The sequence below is a fragment of the Crinia signifera genome, chromosome 6 (assembly GCF_055691185.1).
Source record: "Crinia signifera chromosome 6, ASM5569118v1, whole genome shotgun sequence".
Lineage (NCBI taxonomy): Eukaryota > Metazoa > Chordata > Amphibia > Anura > Myobatrachidae > Crinia > Crinia signifera.
This window is the reverse complement of record NC_139222.1, coordinates 271,456,157-271,482,908: the sequence shown is the minus strand read 5'-3', so window position 1 is coordinate 271,482,908 and position 26,752 is coordinate 271,456,157. Positions and strand designations below refer to the sequence as shown.

At 46.5% G+C, this 26,752-nt stretch overlaps 1 protein-coding gene across 2 annotated transcripts; it reads left to right on the top strand.

The window, feature by feature from the left end:
- Window positions 1–118: 118 nt before the first annotated feature.
- On the top strand, window positions 119–26,404 carry PI4K2A (phosphatidylinositol 4-kinase type 2 alpha). 2 transcript variants are annotated; one of them, XM_083149595.1, is made up of 9 exons: window positions 119–583; window positions 16,306–16,506; window positions 17,463–17,594; window positions 18,841–18,994; window positions 20,696–20,757; window positions 20,855–20,954; window positions 21,935–22,080; window positions 23,807–23,866; window positions 25,095–26,404. In XM_083149595.1, exons 1-9 carry the CDS (start codon window positions 209–211, stop codon window positions 25,254–25,256), a joined length of 1,392 nt encoding a protein of 463 aa, XP_083005721.1. In that variant the 5' UTR covers window positions 119–208; the 3' UTR covers window positions 25,257–26,404. The 2 variants fall into 2 exon arrangements, with proteins under 2 accessions (XP_083005721.1, XP_083005722.1); XM_083149596.1 differs by having other exon boundaries at window positions 120–583; window positions 21,935–22,068.
- The last annotated feature ends 348 nt before the right edge of the window (window positions 26,405–26,752 follow it).

Genomic DNA, 26,752 nt, shown 5'->3' with positions numbered 1-26,752 from the left:
GAAGCCGCGGAGGCCATATTGTAGAAGGGCAATCTGCCCTTACCTCCTATACGCGTATTGGTGGAGGAGTGACAGTTGGCGGTGCTCCCGGGTGACCACGCCCCCGCACGTTGCCATTGGCTCCCGGATCCCGGAAGTGTGCAGTAGCAGCTGCCTGTGAGTAAGCGGATTGTTGTCACCGGGCTGTCCCCGGGCGTCTGTCCGCACCATGGATGAGAACAGCCCGCTGGTGTCCCCGGTGCGGGAGCGTCCCGAGCCCAGCGTACCGGCCCTGCCCTCCCCGGTGTCCCCGGCCCAGATCATTCCCGCCGCCCGCCCCCCGGTGCTGCCCGGTGTGGTAGTCCGGATCCCGCCCTCATCTCCGCAGTGTGGCCCGGTGCCGTCACCCCCCGAGTCCCCCACCGAACAGGAGCGGCAGCCGCTGCTGGATCGCTCACGCCCCCGGGATAAGAACCGCTTCCCGGACGACCCGGAGTTTGCCGAGGTGGTGCGGAGGGCGGAGCGGGCGATCAGCCGGGGCATCTTCCCGGAGAGGATCTACCAGGGCTCCAGCGGCAGCTACTTCGTCAAAGACGAGCAGGAGGTGAGATGTTCCCTGAGGGTGGTGCGACGGACCCCACCTGACAGTGGGGTTGGGGTGGGCCTCTGAGGGGGGCTGTGATGATGGGGCCCTGAGGGGTCTCTGCCTGTTGATGGGGGCCCCTGGCTGTGCCTGTGCTGATGGGGGCCCCTGGCTGTGCCTGTGCTGATGGGGCCCTTCGGCATCGCCTGAGGGGTTCCGTGCTGATGGGGCCCCTTGGCAGTGCCTAAGGGTAGGTGTGATGAGGGGGTTACCTGGCTGTGCCTGTGGGGGGGGCTGTGCTGATGGGACCCCTTGGCAGTGCCTGAGGACCGGTGTGGTGAGTGGGTTACCTGGCAGCGCCTGTGGGCTGTAACGATTGGGCCCCTTGGCAGTGCCTGAGGGCTGGTGTGGTAAGGGGGTTACCTGGCAGCGCCTCTGTGGGGCTGTACCGATGGGACCCCTTGGCAGCCCCTGAGGACTGGTGTGGTGAGGGGGTTACCTGGCAGCGCCTGTAGGGGGGCTGTGCTGTTGTGGCCCCTTGGCAGCCCCTGAGGACTGGTGTGGTGAGGGGGTTACCTGGCAGCGCCTGTAGGGGGGCTGTGCTGTTGTGGCCCCTTGGCAGCCCCTGAGGACTGGTGTGGTGAGGGGGTTACCTGGCAGCGCCTGAGAGTGGTTGTTGTAATGAAACCCCTGATAGTCACTTGGGGCGAGTGGTGATGCGGCCCCTGTGGCACCAACTTTGCTACCCCTGTCTGGGGATGGGGCACTGGGTTATCAGACAAGCTGTCTGCAGTGCTGGTGTGCAATTGGGGCCCCTCAGAATAAATTGGGTGTTTGTCCCTCTGTCACTGTATAAAGAGATACAGTACTGTGCATGGCATGTCCTGCCTGGGACGCACAAGAGTTCATGCCCCCCATGGCTGGCTACCCTGTGATCTGTGTCATGTGCTCCTACACTGCTGTAACCTGTCATTTGCCTTCTGTCTAAGATGTTGTGGAATTTGCAAATGCTTCTTTCACTTCCCCAAACCTTCTGTGTCACTTCCCAAACCTCCTGTGTCACTTCCCGAACCTAGGTATGTCTGTGAGGGTGAGGCTAGGGCTCAGCACTGAACAATCTCAATACATCCCACAACTGACTACTCCCACCGTATGCCCTATTTCACCCTAGATTTCTCCAGAGAGCATAGGTTGCAGAGCAGGATGATAGATTTTGCACGCTAGGTGCGGATCGGTGACGAGGGCAGATTTTAATGTTGATGGGGCTAATATTAGACGTGATACAGAAGCTTTACGTGTTGTACCACTTTGTTTTTTTCCCTCCATCGTTTAGATAAGCCCCAACTGTGCTTGGGACCAACTGTATTTAGGTACGATCATTGTCAGTCACTGAACCATAGTGACCAATAATTCAGATCCAGGGCAACATGTAATAATGTACAAGGTGCAGGCTGTTTGGAAACGTCTTAAAACATCAATCATTTACAAGGCAAAACTAACTTGGCAGACGTTCACGAACAACCCGCACCTGGCACACTATTATATATTGCCCCAAGTCCTACACCCAAATACAGTGGTCATAATGAAACCCTGGTAAATCACTTTAGCTCATAAAAAAGGAAGCTATTGATACGCACAATGTTATTTGCATCAGACCCTCGAATCTCTTTTAAGGCGTGTACACACGTATCGATTTACTTTCGATTTGACCTTTGCTTTCACATTCACTTTTGCATTTGATATAGATTTCGATTTACATTCAAGGCACATTGTACACATTTCATTTACTGGATCGAATTCGATATTTCCTTGCCCGCACAGTTTATTTTTTGTTTCGATATAGAGAAAATGGGAGCGCCCATCGAATCGAATGCAGATCGATTAGCGTCTTAAAAAAACATTCGATTTTGCTTCTATAAGCAAAATCGAATCGAAAACCTGCCAAAATCAAAGCGGGTGTACACCCCTTTACACCAAGACTTAAGATGCTGTCACACAATATGATACATTGTTAACGATAGTTACGATAATTCTATCGTTAACGATATATTGTGCATCTGCACTATATCGCTAACAACCCCTCCTGTCGTCTGTACGTGCAGCTAAATCCTGACTATATCGTCAATTACAGCTAAACTCCTGGATGTGGCCAATGAACGATATCAATTATCATTGAGTTCTAGCCAGTTCAAGGGAGTTCGTTTATGACATCACATCCTTTGTGGTGTCGTCTAATGTATCATTATTTATTTATTAACAGTTTCTTATATAGCGCAGCATATTCTGTTGCGCTTTACAATAGGAGGCAGTGATAAAACAAACTGGATAACCACAGACAGTCAAAGGTGGTAGTAGTAGTACGTTTATTTATAAGGCGCCACAAAGTGTCTGCAGCGCCGTACATAGCAAACAAAAAAAACAAATTACAAGGTAACGTACAGGGTGTGTTGATAAAGTACAGCATAAATAGGGGTATAGCTGGTAGAACTAAAATCAGCATCAGTTTTGAAGTAGGTGTGGAAATTGTCGAGGAGACTGAAGATGAAGTAGAGGAAGGGAAGACCCGGGCAGAAGGACTGGTGAGGTAAAGAGGTAGGGTGAGTACGTGAGGAAGGAGGGCCCTACTCATAAGAGTTAACATACTAAAAGGAGGTGGGTGGATGAATGAAAAACAATAGGATAAGTAGGAACGGATGGAGGGGTAGGGTAGGCAGGATAGGAGGAGCAAAAGAGGTTAGGAGGAGGAGGGATAGGCTCATCGGAAGAAGTGTGTTTTGAGTAAGGTGACCAACTCATCCCTTTAATCCGGGACACATTAATTACACAGGTTCTGTGGCTGGCTTTCACCTGGTTTTAAACTGCCACACCTCAAGACTCCATTTCACCTGGTTTTAAACTGCCACAGAACCTGTGTAATTAATATGTGTCCCGGATTAAAGGGATGAGTTGGTCACCCTAGTTTTGAGGGAGCGCTTGAAGGAGGTAAGGGAATCAGAAAGCCTGATGGGTGGCGGGAGGTTGTTCCAGTGCAGGGGGGCAGCGCGAGAGAAGTCTTGGACACGGGAGTGGGAGGAGGTGATTAGGTGAAAGGTATGAGGGCCCTGCGGTACTTGTGAGTTATCCGGGCGTCCGATTTTTTGATTGTATGCCTTAAGTTAAGGCATACAATCAGATGCGATGCGATATCGCATCGCATCGCATCGCATGCGACCATCGGATGCGATGACCCGATTTTTCCATAGGAATCAATGTTAAAATGATTCCTATGGAAAAAGGGGTCCTTTTCATACCCCTACTATCCAAGTGGGCATGGAGTTGGATATAAACCTGTAGCGAGCCACCGAGCCCGAAGCGTGGCGAGCGAAGCGAGCCCCGCGAGGGGACGGTATTCCGTGTCCCCTCGCGGGGCTCGCTACGATCGCCACGCTTCGGGCTCGGTGGCTCGCTACGCTCGCCACAGGTTTATATCCAACTCCATGCCCACTTGGATAGTAGGGGTATGAAAAGGACCCTTTTTCCCATTGAATTCCATGTTAAAATGGACTCAGTCCATTTTAACATTGATTCCTATGGAAAAATCGGGTCATCGCATCGCATCGCATCCGATGGTCGCATGCGATGCGATGCGATGTCCCGATCCGACCCGATTTAAAAATCGGACGCCCGGATAACTCACAAGTACCGGCCCTGCTCGCAAGCTTACAATGTTTACTGCGGTGGCCCCCAAACTATGCACTGTGGCACCCTCAGATGCCTTGGGACACTTGCGGCTGTGCCTCAGGTTAGTGGCCCTGAAACAATTTTAAATGATTGGCCAATTTAATAAGCAAACCCAGGGCTATTTCCTGCCCATCATAAAATATTTGGACAAGCAGATGCAAATCAATTAAACCTTTTGTGCGCCAAATGAATCTGTCAAATTAGGTTGTAAAAAATTGGCAAGCAAACATGTTTTATTCATCATAATGACCTGTAATGTTTACCATATATAGGAAATCAAATTTTTTTTTTTTTTTACAAAATATTTTTTATTTGAATTTATATAATAAATGTGAGCGACGACGGCGTTTTTAAAACCTATTTTGTACATCTCTGTTGGCGCTCAAAGGGTTAATATTTATTTCTACATTTGTCAATAAGGAACTTTTGGCCTTAAGCAGCTGCAAAAGGAAACTCTGATACTCCTAGTGCAGTGATTCTCAACCTCGGTCCTCAAGTACCTCGGTCCTCAAGTACCCCCAACAGTGCGCATTTATATTTTAACATTTATGTTAACGATATAGGGATGGGGATTCTCAGCGATGTATCCATCTTTGCTGATGTCACAAAACTGAGTAGAGTTATTGAATCAACAGAGGATGTGAACATACTTCAAAATGATCTTAACAAACTAGATGAGTGGGCTAAAAAGTGGAAGATGAGGTTCAATGTGGATAAATGCAAGATTATGCATCTCGGGAGACGTAACCAGTGTGCAAGTTACAACCTAAGCGGGGAGGCATTAGGTACTTCAGCACTTGAAAAGGATCTAGGAGTCCATATAGATAATAAGCTGGGGTGCAGTGTTCAATGTCACATTGCAACAAAAAAGGCCAACAGAATTCTAGCATGTATTAAAAGGGGCATGGAAACTAGGGACTCAAAGTAATTATGCCACTGTACAAGGCATTGGTTAGACCGCATCTTGAATATGGAGTACAGTTCTGGGCCCCTCACTATAAAAAGGACATCATGGAATTGGAAAAAACCCAAAGAAGAGCAACAAAGCTTATTAGGGGAATGGAGAATTTAAGCTATGAGGAGAGATTAAGCAAGCTGGGACTATTTACACTAGAGAAGAGACGTTTAAGGGGGGACATGCTCAACATGTACAAATATATCAGGGGCCAATATAAGGAACTCTCAAGCACTCTTTTTACTGCAAGAAAGGAAACTAGGACACAAGGGCACGAATTTAGATTAGAGGAAAGAAAATTTCGTTCCCTCAAAAGAAAAAATTTCTTTACGGTCAGAGCAGTTAAACTTTGGAACTCTCTTCCTGGAGAGGTGGTGTTGGCAGATACAATAAATACGTTCAAAATAAGGTTGGACAAGCATTTATTGGATAAAAATATCCAGGGGTACTAATAAGAACCATATTCTGTCTTTTACAAGGGATAAGCTATTAAAACGTAGGTTGAACTAGATGGACGCAAGTCTTTATTCAGCCTTAACTACTATGTAACTATGTAACTATGTAACTATGCATTTTCCAGGTCACCCAGCAGGTGCATTCATTACTCCCTGACACATTTTAGAAGATCCACAGGTGGAGCTAATTATTTCACCTGTGAGGAGACCTGGGAAACGTGCACTGTTGGGGGTTCTTGAGGTCTGAGGTTGAGAACCACTGTTCTAGGGGTCTATGATTAAAAAAAAGTTTGGGAACCACGTTTGAGCTGGTTATTACACTTCATGTGGTCATATTTTTTTTCTTTTATTTATTTTCAGCGGTTTGCCACCAATCCGTGGCCTCAGTACAGCGCCTGTGCTTGTTCTATTGCAGGCCGCCTGTGGCAGGTTATTGGGTGCATCAGGCAGCAGATATCGCATTGTGTTGTATAGGCTTATAGTAAATCTGCTCTGGCTTCCACGGTATTACGTTTTCCTCAGCAGCCAGACAATTACTCCATTTATTGGAGCCAGCTGCAAATATTCCAAAATGTAGAAACATAGCAAATCCTTCTAGCCCCAAGCATAAGACTCACAGCAATGTGTTCTACTTTGGCATCCCTGTTTGTAGTCATTCTACAGTTAGACCAGTAGATGTGATAAATATATAACCCTAACACCCCCCCCCCCCCCCATATACATCGCTGCCTAACCCTAAGTCCCCCCACTAGTGGCTATACCTAACCTGCCCTCCACTGGCCACATGCCAGCTGTCAGTTTTCCGGGTTCGGCACCCTGAACATTCCGAGGTTCCGGTGCCGATGCTTAGATGGCAGTTGTGAGCGTCTGTATACTGAACGCTGCCAGCACGACCCCAGGATGCTGACTGCATCTCCGATTATCGATGTGGTCCCGATACAATGACGTGCAAGGTCCCGTGTAGCAGGGTCACACCTTCATGCACACATTTCTGGATAGTACACTAAATAAAGCATCACTTTTAGGCTTTGCTCAAAGCTCTACCTCTGTGTTTTAAGCATCACGCCGATCGCCATGGCGCAAGGCCGCCACCTGACCATGTGATTAATGTAATAAATCCCGGTGAGTTTTATGTTTTCCCAGAGCTGCGTAGAACCTATGGTTATTATATATTCGCATTACTGTAAGTCACAGCAGCAGTTGGTATAGGGTCGTTGGGTCAGTCACTGAAGCTAGACACGGCTAAGGTCGACACCTAAAATAGGTTGACATGGCTAAGGTCGATCGGGTTGGAAGGTACACTTTGACGGTGTCTGTCGACGTTTGGAACAAAAAACGTGAAAAACTCATGTCAACTTTTTGACTGTCAATCTACCCATTGTCAACTTAATGCTCATGTCGACCTCCCATCCCTGCCAACCTTAGCGATGTCGATCTTCTGTGGTCAACTCAATGCACGTCAACCCAATGACCCATACCCCGGCAGTTCTGGTGTCGCTTTAAAAAACAGACATGCACAAATTAATTGGAACAGTCTGTGCCTGGTGCAATGCCCTTATAGCACATGTACATCGTCCTCAGATACCACTGGGAATTATTGTAAAGGGAGAACTTTCCTTTCCAATGAAGCATTGGGGCTTCTTGGTTGGCACTCGCTTAATAATTTAGTTACAGCGAGAAAGGCAATATCTTGTAACTATTTTAGGTCTTGTACATCCATCGTCTTAAACTCCCAGCACATAATTAATGAGCATTAAGTGTACTGCGATGCTTATAGCCTGCGATGAGTGGATCTGTGCACATAGGACCATTCACACTGCGGCATTGACCAGCACCTTATTTCGTCCTTACAGCGTGATGCAAAGTCTAGTTCTAAGCCAGGATCATTTGGAGATTCCCCCGCTGCTTCCAGCCATGTTTAATACCCCCTTGTGTACGTGCCCTTACATTTATTTTTCAGTACAGCTTGCTGTGAAAGCTAGTTTGTCGAGCGGTTAAATGAAATAGGTTTATGTCGCGTTTGTTGAATAATTAGCGCCTGGGGATATAAATGATCAGTGGGACCCAAGAGACCAATTGCTACTACGTGTATGTTTTGCAAAACTGTTGCTATAGGTGAATATTAGCACTGCAGTCCCCATCGCACAAATGTGGGTAGCAGTAGGAACCACAGATAACACTGTCCTGTTTTAATGTCTCATTCACTGACTTGAAGTTCACACTTTACCCTAAATCAGAGGTTCCCAAACTTGGGGCCTTATTCTAGTTCACTCTTTCTGACAAAATCCTTCTTAGATGGACAAAACGATGTGCACTGCAGGTGGGGCAGATATAACATGTGCAGAGAGAGTTAAGCTGCCCATACACGGTCCGTTTAACGGATCCGTTTGGGACTTAAATAGTACGCATCGCATGCCTTGTGCATGCAGTGTGCATGCAATGCGATCCGATGCGATGTGTAGCTAGTACAAAAAGTATGTGCAGCACATACTTTTTGTACTATACTATGTGATGCGCGGGAGCGCGCATCGCATAGTACAGAACGGAGCCGGTCCACAACGGACCGTGTATAGGCTCCTTTCAGATTTGGGTGGAGTTTTACTTCAAAGTGAGATCTATATTGCAGTGTAAAAATAAAGCAGCCAGTATTTACCCTGCACAGAAACAAAATAACTCACCCAAATCTAATTCTCTCTGCACATTTTACATCTGCCCCACCTGCAGTGCACATGGTTTTGTCCATCTAAGAAGGATTTTGTCAGAAAGAGTGAACTAGAATAAGGCCCTTGGTCCTCAAGGCACCCCAACAGTCCAGGTTTTAAGTATGTCCATGGCTCAGCACAGAGGGTTACATCAAATTAACTGAGGTATTAGTTAAGTCACCTGTGTCCATGCAGGGTATATGTAGGACCTGGACCGCTGGGTTGCCTTAAGACTGTATTTGGGAACCATTGCCCTAATGCTGGATACACACTAGACGATTCCCACAGCTGCTGATTAAGTTAATGCAGGAGAATGATATTGAGAGTGTCACAATGATCCCACTCCTTATACATATTACCCAGCCCTCGTGATAGGAGTGTGCACAGACTTCAGCCCTGGGATAATGGTTTATCTAAGGATTGTTTGACATTCCCAGAATTCTCCTTTTCTTACGCCAGGTGATTATTTGCTCAGACATAGTACAAGTGTCCGGGCTTTATTGTGCCACTCTGAACAAATAACTGCGCAGTTATTGTGTCACCCTGAACAAATAACTGCGCAGTTAGCAATCTACTTAAGCAAACAACTCATTAATGCTTAATCTGCCTCCCAGGTGAACACAATGATCCAAAATGTGGCAGAAGCCAATTATTCAAGTGCAAATCTGGCATATTATGGGCATCCTGCTTATTTTGGGGCAGTATTGAAGTGATGGGCCAGTCCAGCCACACCCAGAGATCGGAGCTGGCTGGCTAAGTAGCTCCGCCCCCTTGCACATTCTCAGAGTAGCGAGAGACTAACTCAGCGGCTGCAATGGAAAAAGGCATATCCGGCCTGGAGCTGATGCCACACCCCCTCCCCTAATACAGGCATATCCGGCCTGGAGCTGATGCCACATCCCTACCCCAATACAGGCCTATCCAGCCTGGAGCTTATGCCACACCCCCTCCCCTAATACAGGCAAATCCGGCCTGGAGCTTATGCCACACCCCCTCCCCTAATACAGGCAAATCCGGCCTGGAGCTGATGCCACACCCCCTCCCCCAATACAGGCAAATCCGGCCTGGAGCTGATGCCACACCCCCTCCCCCAATACAGGCCTATCCAGCCTGGAGCTGATGCCACACCCCCTCCCCTAATACAGGCAAATCCGGCCTGGAGCTGATGCCACACCCCCTCCCCTACTACAGGCATATCCGGCCTGGAGCTGATGCCACACCCCCTTCTCTAACATGCTCAGGCCTAGCGGTTTCCTAGGCACGCATGCATTTTTCTTTGTACTCCCGCTAAACGTGGGGTTACCACCCCCAGACGCCTACTGCCTGTCAAATCACATTGTGAATGTCGTGCGAATAGGAAAAGTAGCAGGATTTCATCGGAGGACGTCCTAGAGCATGCGTACTACGAGCCTTATGCAATAAGCGGTGTATCGATAATTAGTCGCCATGCAAGTTTACGATCACGGGCTGTCCCCTGTAATCCCACCCAGTGATGTATTAACAGCTGCCCCCGCAGGAGAAGCGGGATCCGTTATTTTAAAAACGTCTGTGTGATGCTACCTGAAATGTAGCACCACAGGAGTAGGAGCACTATAAGACCCCTCCTACTATATTTATGTGTGTGCAGCATCAGAGCCTCATTCCCACCACAGCAGCACTTCTGACTGCTGTCACATGATCGTCACATGATTGTCACATGATTCCCAGTCCACAGAATGTGACTCACATTAGCTTTGTTAGATAAGGATTCAGCTTCCACCGGTTTATATTGGGAGCCTGATGTCTGGTATAATACAGTTATATGACTATAAATAGCTGTTTTGTACTTTGTAACTGGCCTGCTTTCCGTTATTCGCTTTTACCGCAGAGCAGGAATGTAAAAGAATCGATATAATCATTTTCACTTGAGCCTGAGTGATCTTGCAGGGACACAGAGTTCTATATGGTCATAAGCAATATCGTCCCCTGACAATGTGAGTGTACTGCAATTCCACTATCCTAATGATCCTAGCATTATATGGCCAACAGTGGCTATCAAAAATCAACATCTAAGACCTTGCGGAAATGGATGTGAGATCCAGGCTCTGGTGCTATTTCCACCGTCCAACATTTTTTAAAGCTGCAGCCATTTAAAGGCTAAACCAAACAGTTTTTGCCCTTTTTTTTTTTTTTAAATGATCGCAGTTTTAAAAATACAGACCGACCCACCAGAATCTCCTATCTGTTAATGCTCCTCGTATGACAAACCTTTCTCCTATTAAAAAGCGTTATTTATGCTGTCTTACATTACTGACCGGTCAAGTGAATGAATCAGAATCAGCTTTATTGGCCAGGTATACTTGCGTATACTAGGAATTTGTTTTCGGTTTGCTGTGCAGCAGCCAGGTGGGTAACAAGTAAACAGCGTACAGTATAAACAATAAACAGGTGGGGGAACATGTACAGTCATACATAAAGTTATTCCGAGGGGACACCGTGTTATACGGCCTACACACATGCCGATATTAAGGCATTTTCTAAGCGATTTTGCTTAGTTTTGCAAAGTCGCTTAGCAAATGCCCTCACATCGGTGTATGTGTGGGGGCTGTATCGGCATCCGTGCGCGTCCCCGCGCGTCTTTATCGGTGGCCGAGATTGATGGACAGTGTCCGTCAATATCGGCATCGGCAGTGTTCTCCCACCGGAGAACACTGGCGCTGTCCGCTTGCTTAGCACACAGAGCTGACAGCTCGCTCTGTGTGTGGGCTGTCAGCTCTGTGTGCTAGGCGATATCGGCGCAGAACAGCCCGACCTAGCATAGCTAGGTAGCCCTGCACACATCGGCATGTGTGTAGGGCCCATTAGATTATGTGCAAAGGGTTATGGCGCGACTAGACAGTGAGGTGTTCATGAGTTCACGTGTCAACCGGTGAACCGCTTGAGGAAAGAAACTTTTTAGGCTTCTGGTGGGAATAGCCCTGTAGATTGATACTCTTGGCAGTGTTTTCCCGGGAAACCTTAGGTCCTTAGGTTGCAAAACTACACCCCTTTATGGAAACAGTATTCCCTGATGGCAGTTGGCTCTGTCGGCAGGATAACTTGCCCTTCCACACTGCAAACACTGTCCAGGAGTGGTTTGAAGAACATCACCGAGTTCAAAATGTTGACTTGGCCTCCAAATTCCTCCGATCTCATTCCAATCGAGCATCGGTGGGATGTGCTGGTAAAAAGGTCCGAGCCATGAAGGCCCCCCCCCCCCCCCCCCCCTCACAGCTTACAGGACCTGCTGCTAATGTCTTGGTACCAGATATCCCAGGACACCTCCAGAGGTCTCGCGAAGTCCATGTCTAGCCAGGTTTTGGCCGCATGAGGGGAGTCGCACAATATTAGACAGGTGGTTTTAATGTTAAAGCAGATTGGTGTATATGTACTTTAGAATTGAGTTGCCTTTTCAATGTTTTATTTAATAATCTAACCAATTACATGGATACTTTTTAATATTTATAAATGTTTCTTGATTTCAAACTCAACGTTAAAATGCCCCAGACACCAACATATAGAAACTGCATTGTTGTCTGCAGGGCAGTGTATATATCTTTCTATCTATATATGATTACATGTGAGCGCAGAGCCACCGGTCCGTGCCGTAGTATGGAATAACAGAGGCTATACGAGCTCACCTGCCTATCTCACTTTCTCCTATCTCCGGAGCAGGAGTGAAAATGTTTCTTGTCTCAGATTCCTATCTGCTCGTTTCTCACCTTACCCGTCCTCCTGGGTCACCTTTGTGTGGTTATCGAGCTGTATAATATCGTTCACTGATTCAGAGACTTTATTATGTCTTTTCAGCTATGACTGGTTCCTTTTGTTGCTTTTGTTGTCGTCCTGTATTGATTTTGCGGCAACGCTGCCGGTCCTGCGCTATTGTTGTGACTGCCTGGCAGTTAGATCAGCAGTGTATCTGTTCCTGCCTACGCAGAGAAAGCCTAGCATTGGGGAACTGAGCTGGGTGCTTTGTATGCTGTCCTGCCGCTTTACGTACAGCTTAGATTTCCCTGGATGTTTTTTCCACATGTTTAATCTTTAATGTTGTACAAATGGAGGGTGTAGGGCTCGCGTCATGCAGACAGCGCTGCAGTTGCCAATCAATATCGTACACTATGCGACTTCTACGCTCGGAGACGTTGCATCCAATTCCCCTTCAGCCGCCCGGGACCCTCCCGGGGCAGCAGGATCACATGTGGTACTTCTGCATGTGATCCCCTATCTCCGCTGCCATGAGGGGGTCCGACCTGGAGATCTTATGTGCATGTATGATCTCTGGCTTCGATGTGCGCAGGACGGCGCATCAGATCGGATGGCCGATTTTCACCCGAATTCTCGGCCTGATCTGCTGGAATCAGGTGAAATCCAGCCCTAATCGCATAGTGTATGGTGGCCTCTAGATTTATTTCATTTATTTACAGTTTCTTCTATAGCACAGCATATTCCGTTGTGATTACACAAACTGGGTAGTAGCAAACTGACATAGAGGTAGGAGGGCCCTGCTCGCAAGCTTACAATCTATAGGGATAATAGGAGGGATACATAAGGATACAATTCCATAGCATGGCTGTCCCACCAGATTGCAAGACCGTCCTGATGGGATGCAATTAGATATAAATGCTACTGGAGGTTGTGTGGGTGTTCCTAAATATGATAAGCTGCCTGAAGAGGTGAGTTTTCAGGGAACGCTTGAAAGTTTGGAGACTGGAGGAGAGTCTTGATGTGCGTGGGAGGGCATTCCATAGGGTTGGCGCTGCCCAAAGAAAGTCCTGCAGTTGTGAATGGGAACTAGTGGAGGAGAGACACAGAGTGGAGAGGTCGGGTGGGGATATATTTTGAGATAAGCGAAGATATATAAGTCAGTGTAGTCAGAGTAATGGCTTTGTATGCGAATAGAAGTATTTTATATTGTATACGGTCAAATACAGGCAAACAATGGAGAGACTGTCAGAGCGGATCAGCAGATGATCGTATTGCTAGGAAGATCAGCCTCGCAGCAGCATTTAACATGGATTGCTTGTCAGTTCTTGGGAAGATGGGTAAGGAGCAATGTTCCCTCTAATTTTACGAAGGTTGTGTGCGGCAAAAGATTTTGGCTGTGCAACTTTGGAAGGAAATTTAAATTTTTGTGCGTCAATTATATATAACTGAAAAATGACGTTCAGCATTTGTGTTAACTTTACTTAAAAATGATATTAAACAATTAAACATTCAAAACACAGCACACAATGTAGTTATTGGGTGAAACACACATTAATTGAGTCCACAACTGTAAAAATGGACCACTGCTGCTTTGTGCGCTCAGTTGTAATGTCTGTGCGCACGATTGTCGAGTTGTGTGCGCGCGCACGTGCGCACAGCTTAGAGGGAACACTGGTAAGGAGGCTTAATCAATGGGTGAGCTATTGAGTGCATGGATTAGAGTTGTTGCAGTTTCTTTTGTAAGGTACGGACACATTTTTTTTCCCATCTGCAAGCCGGGTCGCACCCGGGAATTTGTACCCGGCTACAACCTGGGTGCGACCCGACTTGCAAACCCATTCACACTAGGGTCCCCACCCGGCATAATGCCAGCCGGGTGACGTCATCGAGAGGCGGGGTCGGGGAGGCGCTGGGAGAGGAAAACATCACCCAGTGCCGGCTTTTGTACTGTAGTGAACGGGACCCGGGTCGCATGGACCCAGGTTGAACCCGTGTTCAACTCTGGTCGCTACCTGGGTAGAAATGCCGGGTCTCACGACCTGGGTTATTTCTACAGGGAGCGTTTCCACCTGCCTAAAATCCCGGGTTTTGTGCGCTCCTGTGCAAAAACCCAGGATATTTAGGCTAATAGAAAAGGGGTATTAGAGACAGATTGAACATGAGGAACAAAGGGCAGGTCAGAGTCGAGGATGACCCCTAGGCAGCGAGCTTGAGGACTAGGAATGAGTTAGAGTTTATTTGCTCCCATATGGGGAAGGTGCGATGGTAGATTAATGCATCATAGGAATCTAGTTGATCTGAGTGTCCTGGCTGGTAATGCTGGGTACACACCAGGACGACTAGGGCCCGATCCCCACACTCTAGATCCAATTCCGATCAATTGGATGTAGATTGTGTGCTGATTGGGCCCTTTTCTGACCTGGTGTGGACCGATACCGATCCGATGCGCGGTCCCGCGGGTCGGTCGGTCGGTCGGTCGTTATTGAGATCCTACCTGCTGCAGGTAGGATCTCAATGACGACCATACAGCCGGGTGCGGGTCGCCATCGGATCGGACCCGCTCACGGTGCCCCCCCGCGTCATCGTGAGCGGGTCGTCCTGGTGTGTACCCCGCATAAGATGCAAAATTTCATCCCAGAGCTTTTGATAGAAGGGAGAATTCAGTTGTTGGGTTTGGTTCATTGGGTAAACATTGTCTTGGTTGACTCCAACTTGAAAAAAGGTTGACACAAGGAGAATATTTAACATGTAATTCACAACACATGAAAAAGGTCAATATGAGTTTTTTGAGAAGTAAATGGTTATCTTCTAAACAGCCGGGCAGGATGCGGCGCAATACTAAACCAGCCTACACTAGAGCGGACACTAGTTTATTATCTGGGTAATGGTAACTGGGACTGATTAAGGTGTAATGTAGTTGTGTTTGGAGAACACAAGGCTTCCTATGGGGTGAACAGCTCCTGTAGCAACGTGGTACCCCTTTCAGAAAGACCAGTTTGACCCGTGAATCTGCCAGGTCAAGTCTGGGCCTTGCTCTGTGTGAAAAGGTTTACCCTAGTTCAAATCACAGGAGTATCAACCCCGGTTGCTGCCAGAGTTATTTCTGGTGCAACCCATCTTGACTTTCTACGCTGGCAGCTGAACCGGCAATAATGCGGGTTGGTGATGTCGCTGGAGGCGGTTCCCAAGCCTGCGCTTGGAGATAATCACCCAGCACCATCTGTTTCATTGCTGTGAACGGGTCCCAGTCCGTGCAACCGGGTTACACGTTTACGCTGCACCTCAAGTCGGGTTGAATCAGTGTTTGACTCTGAGTTGCTGAATGATGTTGCCTATAGCAACCAATCCTATTCTGTCTCATTTTCTAGGTTGCAATACAGCATTGATAGACCGGATCTGATTGGTTTCTTTTTTACTTTTAGAAGCTGTAGTAAATTACCCCGAGTAGTTAATAGTGAGGGTGTCAGGTAACGGGGGAGCGTAATTGCTACTTGGACAGTTTAACTAGCCCCGAGTCACGCCCACGTCACGCAGACTTAAGTGAGCGCTGTTTCGTGACAGGTTACGGACATCCGTCACAGATTGGAATCTCTTAGAACTGGGTCTGTGACATTGTTCATTTTTAAATGGTAACAATAGCTGTTGGCACGGATAACATGTCAATCACACTCTCCGTCCAATCCTGAGGCGGCATCGCAGCGTGCAGCGACACCACACTTATATAGTCTGGCATGTGGTTTCGCTCCATAACACGAGGATGTTAATAAAATCTCAGCAAGTTCTTGGAATACCTGAAAACTGAGCTCATCTGTATTGGGAGGCTCTACGTTGTGCTGGCAGAGACTGGGGAAATGCAACAAACATGGCAGGGCTTGCAGGAAAGTTACCCATACTAGGCGCTCGGACGGAGCAGTCACTTATATCATTGTTGTCTTTCTCCATACCTCTCTGAAGGGCACACAAATATGGCTGCTACAGGCTCTCAGCATATCATGTGATGGGGAGGGTGAAGATGTCACGGTGTAGATACCAAATACTTTGTGGCTGATTCGACAGATCCACTTGCCCCTGCCCCTGAGTTCTTTCATACTGATGTGTGTCAACAGCAGTTATGGTTCCGGGGGCTTTGATCATGTGAGATAATAAGTTTGCTCCTTGTGACCTGTGACCTTTTACTCCTTACAGGAAATCATTGCGGTCTTCAAACCGAAAACTGAGGAGCCATACGGTCAGCTGAACCCCAAGTGGACGAAGTGGCTGCAGAAGCTCTGCTGTCCCTGCTGCTTCGGAAGAGATTGCCTTGTCCTCAACCAGGGTTATCTGTCAGAGGCCGGAGCCAGCCTGGTGGACCAAAAACTAGAGCTTGATATTGTCCCTAGGACGAAGGTATTTCTATTGCTGTTGTCTGAAAGTTAAATGCACCCTGAGTGGTATGACCGACTGTGCTGTATAGTATGGGTATGCCAGGTGCGGCCCTCCAGTTGTTGTGGAAATGCAACTCCCAGCATGCTCTGCCACAGATTTAGCATGCCCTAATAGCAAAAGTGTGACAGGGCATGTTGGGATATGTAGTTCCACACCAACTGGAAGGCTACATGTTCCATACCCCTGTGCTATGGTATATAATAATGCCCGAAGCATGGTGAGCGTAGTGAGCCATGCAAGGGGACACGGTGCACTTTTTCAGGTCCGTGTCGACAGTGGGGCCAAAAAACTTGAAACGCCCTGTCAACCTTTAGAGGTAGACCCAATGTATGTCGACCGTTGTTGGGTTGACACAATGACCCATACCCTTTTTTGGGTCAATGCAGTTTCCATATTTGCCCCCTGCGGGGTCATTTAAGAAAAAGATCTAAACGTCCATGGGGAAAACCATAGCTTTCTGTCATGTAGTGGGCCTGATTCAGATGTACATGCAATTATGGCATGGGCCGCGTCATTTTCCGCAGTTGCGTCTTTATGCAAAATTGTGCAATGAATTCTGAGTGCGCAGAAAGGGCTCTGGCAGCGGTGCTATTCCGCCTTGTAGTGTAAACCTGCGCAACATCGAATGACTTGAAACACCATCGACCGATTGAGTGCCCCATGAAATCACACAAGCTGGCCGTCGCAGGTCTTACAAGGCTCCATCGGAGGACTGAGACTCGGCACTGCCACAGATCGGTGGAGACAATAACGCGGGATCTGTACATGCGGGGCTGTGACCTGAATCAGGCACTGTGTGTGTGTGTGTGTGAATCTATCTTGGTGATTGCCAAGTTTCCATATGTCTCTTACCCTGTATTTATTAATGTTTGCTTTTTGTGACCTTTTATTAATTGTATTTTCATTTTCTATTGCAGGTTGTATACTTAGCCAGTGAGACCTTTAATTACAGCGCTATTGACCGGGTGAAGTCTAGAGGAAAGCGCTTAGCCTTGGAAAAAGTGCCAAAAGTTGGTCAGCGGTTTAATCGGATAGGATTGCCTCCTAAGGTAAGGTAGGAGAGCCATTATAATAATAATAATCACAATACTCCAGCTTATAGATCGGTGACTTTATGTGCGGATGCCCATGTAATTTGTCATCGCATCTATAGATCTATATATAAATGTAGCTATATCTCCGTCTCCTGAGGCTGCGGCCTTATCCGTAAAGAAGCTGCTGGTCTCCTAACAATAACTTGCTAGGCCCCTTGATCTAAAACAAACACACAAGGTAGATTTAGTGAACACTACGTCTGTGTTGCTAAATCGCATACAATAGTCCTGTGAACAGACCCAGTATATTCCAGACATGAGCTGTACAGCTTTCTATAAAGGCCGTCATTCTTTTATCACATTTATTTGGATGATCCCAGGTCAGCGACAAAGATGTAGCAGGCAAATATGGCACCAACCAGGCTGAAATCCCCTCGCTTCTTGTCTTCTGTATAACGAGACACTGAATGGGTAACGTATCATATAAAGGTGGCCATACATCAGAAAGACCTGCTTACAATCATGATTGTGTCCAACTTTCCCTTCAACTCCCCGGCTGTCCTTGGTGGTTTTTGGACACACAATGCACTCGCAATCCTTCATACAATCCGTCATACAATCCAGCTGCTGCATGATTGTATGATTGAAGCTTCATTTAAATCGGGGGCTGGCCTACTAGGATCAAAAGGATAGGAGTACCTTTTTATTTTTTTAATTTACAGGTTGCCAACAACTACCAATCTGCTCACATCTGCTGTGTTATTCCATTATTAAATAGCCCGAATGCAGTAATCCTCTGAGAACTGTTTTCAGAGTAGTGACAGAATTGAGCAAAAGAACGTCCACCGCTCTCTTCAGCCGCCCGCCAGTCTGCCGCTTCGAAACTTCTGCCGCTTCACTGCCACGGGCTGCCCGGAAGCTGCACCTCTCTTCTCTGCTAGTCAGGGAGGGAGCGTCACATGACTCTGGTTGTATGAGCCATCTAATGACAGATTGCATGTGGTTAAAAGCACATGCAATCTGCTCCCAGTGCCAACTGATTGGAAGTGCAGCACGTCAGATCAGAGGACCAATCCTCCAACACCCCACCCCCCCCCACCCCCGGGGCCAGCATTCCATGATTGTGTGCACATGATGTGCACACAATCTGCATACAATCCCTTGAGATTGTATGATTGGGTACAATGTCTTTTTTTCAGGTGTCTGGGGGCCTTAAGCCCTATATAACTGTTCCACTGATTACAATTGTCTCCCTTCCAAGGTGGGCTCCTTCCAGTTGTTTGTTAAAGGCTATAAGGATGCAGATTATTGGCTGCGGAGATTTGAGACGGAACCGCTTCCTGAAAACACAAACAGGCAGCTACAGTTACAGTTTGAGCGGCTGGTGGTGTTGGATTACATTATCCGGAACACAGGTACATATGTGCATTGGATCAGTAATAGAGTAATGGCTGATCTACAGATAAATGAGAAGTGAAAGCAGATTCCATTCTGAATGTGTCACTTGTACTATAATAAAGGCTTATGGTTCATTGGAAACCACCCAGCTCGCCCTTGCGGTGTTCCACACTCTCCACTTGGCATGTTAGTAAGTTCACCCCCTGGCACCGCTTACGCCACTATTACATAAGACCATTACCACAAATCGCATAGGTGTTGACCATAGGATTAACCCCTTCCCGACATTTGACGTACATTTACGTCATGGTCGGGATGTACTTCCCGACACATGACGTAAATGTACGTCATGACTTTAAACTGTCACCGCGTCTATAGACGCGGTGACAGAGGGACGATGTCTGCTGTCCCTGACAGCAGACATCTTCCCTCATTGCCCAGGGGGGGCACCGAGGCCCCCCCCCCCCCTCAGCGATCGCTGCGATTGGCTGTTCAAACGTGAACAGCCAAAAGCAGCGTTTACTGTGTTAGGTGTATAATTTTGACTCTGCTGCCCCCTAGTGTCCAAAAAAAATAAAAGGAGTTTGAAATAATGATTAAAACATAAAGTAGACATATGATCTTTGTTAGTTATGAACTATTTTGAGTGGTATGATTATTTGTCTCACAAGCAGAAAATTTAACATTTTGCAAATTGCTAAATGTTCAATTTTTTACGACATTTTGGTATTTTTCACAAAAAAAAAAAGACTGTATCGACCAAAATTTACCACTAACTTAAAGTACAATGTGTCACGAGAAAACAATCTCAAAATCACTGGGATAAGTAAAAGCAAAAAAAAGTTATCCCCACTTAAGTGATACATGTCAGATTTGAAAAAAAGGGCTCTGTCAGGAAGGCAAAAACAGGCTGCGGCGGTAAGGGGTTAATCCAAAAGTCTCCCTGAACCGACTGGGATCCCGTCTTGGGTTTGCTGCCCTTACCATCGGAAAGCACCCCAGTAAGTTTAATAAGGATGAAACATTGGGGGTCATTCAGGTGTGGCGGCTTTGCCATCAGTGCTGCTTCCGTGGAAGCAGCCGTGATAGCGCTGTATGATAATTCAGCAGGAACCAGGATTCCTCCTTCTGCAGTAGGGATCTTTCTCCTGCAATCGGGCAGCTTAGTGTCTCAAGCAAGCCGCCCATCCTACGCCGGAAATCCTTGACCATTTCCCACAACCCCTAATTGGCGTTGAGGCACCTGTTTCTGCACCCCCTCCCCAGACTTTTAATCACTGACCGTCTGCTGCCTTCCTGCTTCTGACGGCCCAGGACCTGCGCAATGTACTGAACATCGGTACGTTGTGCATGATAGCGCAAGTACAGCCATATTTGAATGACCCCCACTGAGCGGATTCTCATAATGGAAAAGAACATCATAAGTTTTCATAGGGAGGATTTAACATGTCAAAATTGCCATGAAAGAATGTAAAAGGGCTCCCAGTAATGAGGGGTGTTCGGTTCTCGAAGTTTGTTTATAATAATAAACACTGAGGATTGTAAACCCCTTCTGTAATCCTGTTCAGCACTGATCGCTAAGAGCGTAGTGCGTTCCAAGTATACTAGGTAACAGTATAGAAGGGGAGGCATTGTCCTGAAATGATTTAACAATTGAGTTTGCAGACACAAAATACAATGTAATGTAATGTATTCCCTATCTCTTCCCATCACCGTAGACCGGGGTAATGATAACTGGCTGATCAAATATGACTATCCAATGGAAAATGCCTCATCCAAGGTTAGTAGTGATAACAGCCGGACTCTTTAGTACATATTGTGACCTGTCCTAGTGGTGGTGATGCCTGCTTCAATCACTGTGTCCTGACTTTGTTTAGGATTCAGACTGGGTCTTGGTACGGGAACCGATCATTAAGATTGCAGCTATAGACAACGGTTTAGCGTTCCCACTGAAGCACCCGGATTCCTGGAGAGCCTGTGAGTATCCTCCTCTAGTCGTGTCGCTCAGTGACCTCTAAGCTAAGGAACCTTCAAGCAATTGGGAGTCTGCATGATGCCACTCGAAAACATGTCAAACTAGAGGTAGCGCAGGGCACGTAAAAATAACCTCCCCTCACAGCGTCTGCCATACATTATCGAATAATCAGAATACACTACATATAACCAGGGATAAGTAACTTATTAAACCTAGGTTGAACTCGATGGACGCAAGTCTTTATTCAGCCTTCTCTACTATGTAACTATGTACATCGTTCCCCTTCCTGGTGGCCATATTGGCCCTGTGTAAGTGCGTCACATCTATGTTATGTGTAACGCTGCATTCGCCGTTTGGGAATGTATTATAAAGGTCACTGATCTCCTATGTAGAGTACGTTTATAATGAGTCCTGGATGGACTGCAGATGCTGCATCCAACGGTCTCTCCAGTCTACGCTGGGCATTGTACGGGTTTGTTATCATAAGCGTCAACTATATCTGGGTAGTGGTCATTGGGTCGACCACTGAAGTTCGACAGGCCTTAGTTGGACACCTTAAATAGGTCTACATGGGTAATGTTGACAGGGTTGACAAAAGCCTTACGTCGACATGAGTTTTTTAAATACTTGTACCGAATGTCGACACAGTCGACATAGACATGGTCTAAGTGTACCGCGTTCCCCCCTGCATGGCTCGCTGCACTCTGCACACTATTTTATTCTCCCACCATGATGGCAGGGCATGAAATACCGCCTGTCGGCACATGTTGGCTCGAAAATAAAAACAGAAAAACCTCATGTCAACCTTCCCATTCTCGTCGTAACACACACACACACACACACGGTTGTAAATTTACCAAAGGTTCTAACAATATCAGATAGTGTTTTTATTTTGCAGGATGGAAAGTGTTTTTATTTTGCAGGATGGAAGGTAGCCCTAATATTTAATGCCCCGTGTTGTCTGACTCTCTTCCCTTCTCAGATCCCTTTTACTGGGCATGGCTAACGCAGGCCAAAGTCCCCTTTTCCCAGGAAATAAAAGAACTCATCCTCCCAAAAATCTCCGACCCCAATTTTTTGAAAGACTTGGAGGAAGATCTGTTTGAGCTGTTTAAGGTTAGACGCATTGTAAGATGATAGTTCTACGTTGCTCTGCATCCAAATAGTCTTATGACATCATATAGAAAGCCTGGCTTACTGTTTTATGATTGGTCATGATAATTACACGGCCTTAATAACGGGAATTTTCCTGTTTTTTATTTTATTCTTTTTTTTTTTTCTGTAACTTTTGTTTTACGTTTTATCTATTTTTCGTGGCTTATGCTTTTTATATCTGACTTTGAAAAAAACAAAATAGAGCCACAAAAAAATGTGGGCGGCAGAACATATCTGGTGCCTTCAGGTCCTTTTAAATGTCAAAATGTGGGATATAAAGTTTTTTTTATAGTTAGGAAAAAAAAAAGTGTTGTTGGTAGCGGTAACAATCGTTGTCTCTGTTCTCTATATGGTCACATGTCTTCCTACACTCTGCTACAGTATGATAGGATGTTTCCTGCATTCATTGTTATTGGAAACGACTTTTGTGCACAGGAAACAGCAAATTTTCAGATATTTTAGAAGTATAGAATGTTGCCCTTTATAAGTAAATTAGACCCTTCAGTCCAGTATCCAAAGTGGGCGGTCCTCCTGCAAAAGTGGGCGGGGCCGGCCACCACCAAAATGGATGGGCTTCCTCTGAGCGCTCTGGTCAATGTGAATAGATTCCGGCAGATTTAGCAGGGCACTGCTAAAGGGGCATGGCGCACTTTGCTCTTTAAAAATCCGGCAAGGTGCAGCGCAATTCTAAAATAGCCTAACGTTAATACTATAGGTCTACAGTGTCTAGGCTGATATTGACAAAAGGTTGACGTGTGAACAGGTCAACATGCATTTTCATGGTTTTTTTTCTTAACGTATTGGATTTTATCATACTTCAACATCCACACGGACTCCGATTGGCAAGTGTAAAGTGCCCAAAGCATGGCAAGTGAAGGGATTCCATGACCACCAGTGGCAATATTTTCACTGTAGACCCTTTCCATCCACATTCCTTCAATATAGTAACTTAAATTTGGCCACAGACTTGTTCAATTTTTTCTTTTTAACATTTTCTTGATGTGCAGCCAGTGTGGTTGTTTTGGATGTGATTGGGCAGCAGATACTGTGTAGCCATGGCCTATGCTATTGTACATTTACTGGGCTACATGGAAATGGCCGCAATAGTCAGACCGGAGAATTTATAAAGAGTAGGTTTGTGCAGAGCACTAAGTGTTCATCTAAGTGTTCATCTAAGTGTTCATCACACATAGCGGCCAAGCGAGTCCCGTTCAGTGGGTGGTTCCCAAACTTGTTCATCAAGTACCCCTAACTGTTTAGGTTTTCCAAGTCACCCAGCAGGTGCGCTGTGTATCACCAACTGCCACATTTAAAAATGCACAGGTGACCTGGAAAATGTGAACTGTTGGTGGTACATACGTGAGGACCGAAGTTGGGGAACCACTGACCTAACTTATATCAAGGTACAGATCTGTCCTCCTATATCTAGCCTCAATATTCTAGGCAGTAGCGTATATCGGATGGCTGGCTGACAATGTCTAGGTGACCACGTATGGTCGATATAGTACAACTTAATTTATGTCACCCGTTGCCTGTATGTCGCCCTGCTTGATTCTGTAGCCTGGTAACTGCTGGGAAGACAGTCAGACCTTACTGCTTGGTTACATTGTTAATCTAAGCATGCTTTAGAACTGCACGTTTACCGCAGGACACCAAAGAGAATCCACAATATAATATCCACATTCTTCTCTTACTGCAGAAAGATCCGGGCTTTGACCGAGGACAGTTTCACAAGCAGATTGCAGTTATGAGAGGACAGGTAAGGAATTCCTCTGTTACTTACCTGGTATAGCTATTCTCTTAAGGGTTTCTATACGTGGATTGGGGGGGTCCTAGACACGCGACACCTGTGATTCTGGAAGTTGACGGAGTTCTTCTATGACTGATGTAAATGTTTTAAATTGCTAAAACCCTAATACACATGTGGCAATCTTCACACAAGCTTCCAACACAGGTCACAGATGGTACCATGGCACATCTCAGTGTAGTGCAGGAGTGGCCAAACCGGTCCTCAAGATCTACCAACAGTCCATGGTTTTCCCAGCCACCTGTGGTTCTGTAGAATGTGTCGGTTAGGAATGAATGCACCACGTTTGAAAATGTGACAGTTGGTAATGACTGCACCTGTGCAGCAGCTAGGCAGTCTGGGAAATGTGACAGTTGGTAATGACTGCACCTGTGCAGCAGCTACGTGGTCCAGAAAACATGGACTGTTAGTAGATCTCGAGGACCGGTTTTCCACCTCTGATGTAGCAGAATGGCCGATCATATGCCCATGACCTGCGTAGAGGCAGCAGGTAATAGAGATGGTAGTGCTGGAACTGGTCTCTGTGTTGTCACTACTTCAGAGGATTTTCCTTTGTCCACAGGCAGCTTGTGTGTAATAATAAAACCATTATTACCATTGTATAATAGTACAAGAAAAAACAACAGAACAACATATATTGAATGTTGTGGTGAAAAATAAAAAGTCCCGACTTGTACACCATGTTCTGTGCCAGGTTTCACTTCTGTATGTACAGGGCTGAGCTGGGCTGCTGCTGTCATGCTCCAATGATCTTCTATGTAGAGGAAGGACAGGTCCCCCTCCCTCCCCTGCCTGCGTACACACACACACACACACACACACGTGTGCCTGTGAATGGCCAGATGTAATGAGCTTTTCCACACATTATCAATAAATGTATTTTTCTAAGGGATTACGAAACCTTTTATGAATAGTGGGAGAAGTGACCTAGAGCAATGAGGGAACGGGAGGAGAGAACTGTAGAGGGAAGAACAGGACCAGGTTCTAGTGTCCGGCGAGAGCAGCGATCTACTCCTTGATCAAACTGAGAGGGAACGGGTCAGGGTCGACTCACTGAAGGTCATAATACATTAGGTCGACCACTGAGGGTCATAGGGCTTAGGACAACATGATCGGAAGGTTGACATGAGTATTTTTATTTTTCTATGTATTAAATGGCTTCTTCACCTGTGTTCCCCAGATCCTAAACTTAGTTCAGGCACTTAAGGACGGAAAGAGTCCTCTGCAGCTGGTCCAGACGCCACCTGTGATTGTGGAAACGGCGCGGTCCCATCAGAAGAGCACCAGCGAGTCTTACACACAGAGCTTCCAAAGCCGCAAGCCATTCTTCTCCTGGTGGTAACGCTGGAGATCCGCCCTCCGGGGACAAGAGAAGTGCCGCTGTGTACCGCAGCATCCCGAACCTCAACTACGCGAGGAGGCAGCCTTCACGGGAAACTGACAAGCGACGTTGGGAACGCAACTAGTGACTCATTCACTCTGTCACAGAATGTATGCCCAAGCAGAACCCTTGTGGAGTGTGTGCATGTGGCAGTAGGGAAACCTTCCTAAAAGCGTGACCCCTAAAAACCACTTAGATTGCCTAGAAATGTAAGAGTCGGACATGAAGCTTCTACGCAAAAGGTCGATATGAGTTTTCACGGTTTTTGGTGTCAATGTTGACATCTACCAACATGGACCACCAAAAAGTATAGTTTCACCCGCCATGCTACGGGCATGGTGCTGCATTCGGCACACTTTTCTATACCCAGTTGTAGTCCATGTGGATAAAAACGTCCAACAAAATAAAAAAAATCGTGAAAAACCATGTTGACCTTTTGGCAGTATCGACCTACCAATCAGATACCGCCTGAACCCTTTTCGAAATGCAACCATAAGAAAAACCTTCAACACTACCTAATTTTCAAATCGGCAGCCGGTCACTTATAGCTGTCCAGGAAATGCCAGTGCCAGCAGAGCATGCTGGGACTTGCAGTTCCAGGTCAGTCGCAGAGCCACTGGTCACCTGTCTCTGCCATTAACCAAACTATGAATGATCTGGTCATGCACAGCAGCCTTGCGATGAAATCGCTAAAACTGTAGGTACTACAGTGGAACTCAACATGTGCATGGCTTGGATTACGCAGTGTTATTCTACAGATTGCCACCTAGTGTATGCCGGGAGGTACTGCATGCAGGAGTACTGTCTAATGAAGAAAAATGGGGGAACTCCTTTTTAATTCTTCTTTTTCCCCCCCCAGCATCCTGTTCATGTGTGTATGTGAAAACTATATACACATACGAAGACATGCTCGTTATCCTTGCATATATTCCAAAGTTTATGTGACCCTCAATGAGGGTTGTATTATATTTTTAAAATAAGTAACCGGTATGGTCTGTTATGTGTAATGTTCTTCAGAAACTCCATTATCACTTCTGCAAATCTTTGTGGATTTGTTAGAATAATGATTCGGCTGTTTTTTAAAATAAATGACATGTATTAAACACAAACCTCGTTTAGAAAGAACTTTGCACCTGCGGAACGTGGTATCGCAGATAATCCCGCAAATGGCCTAGTGTCTGGGGCGGCACATGACTAAATGTAGGCAGGATCGGTTATCGTAAACGGTAGAAGAAGCATCATTGGCCATCTGCACCATTCTTCTCCAACCACGCGAACAGGCCACAGCTAAGCCAGAAGTGATCCTTGATCTGAATGTGTGTGGCCAAATTCTCCAGTCATTTTGCACTTGACTTTCAGGCTGTCTGTAGCCAGCTTTACCTAGAGAAGGTTAGAACTGTATTTGCTTGTCGTGTGCAGACTGCACCAATAGTATATCTACTAAGCTGAATCAGTCC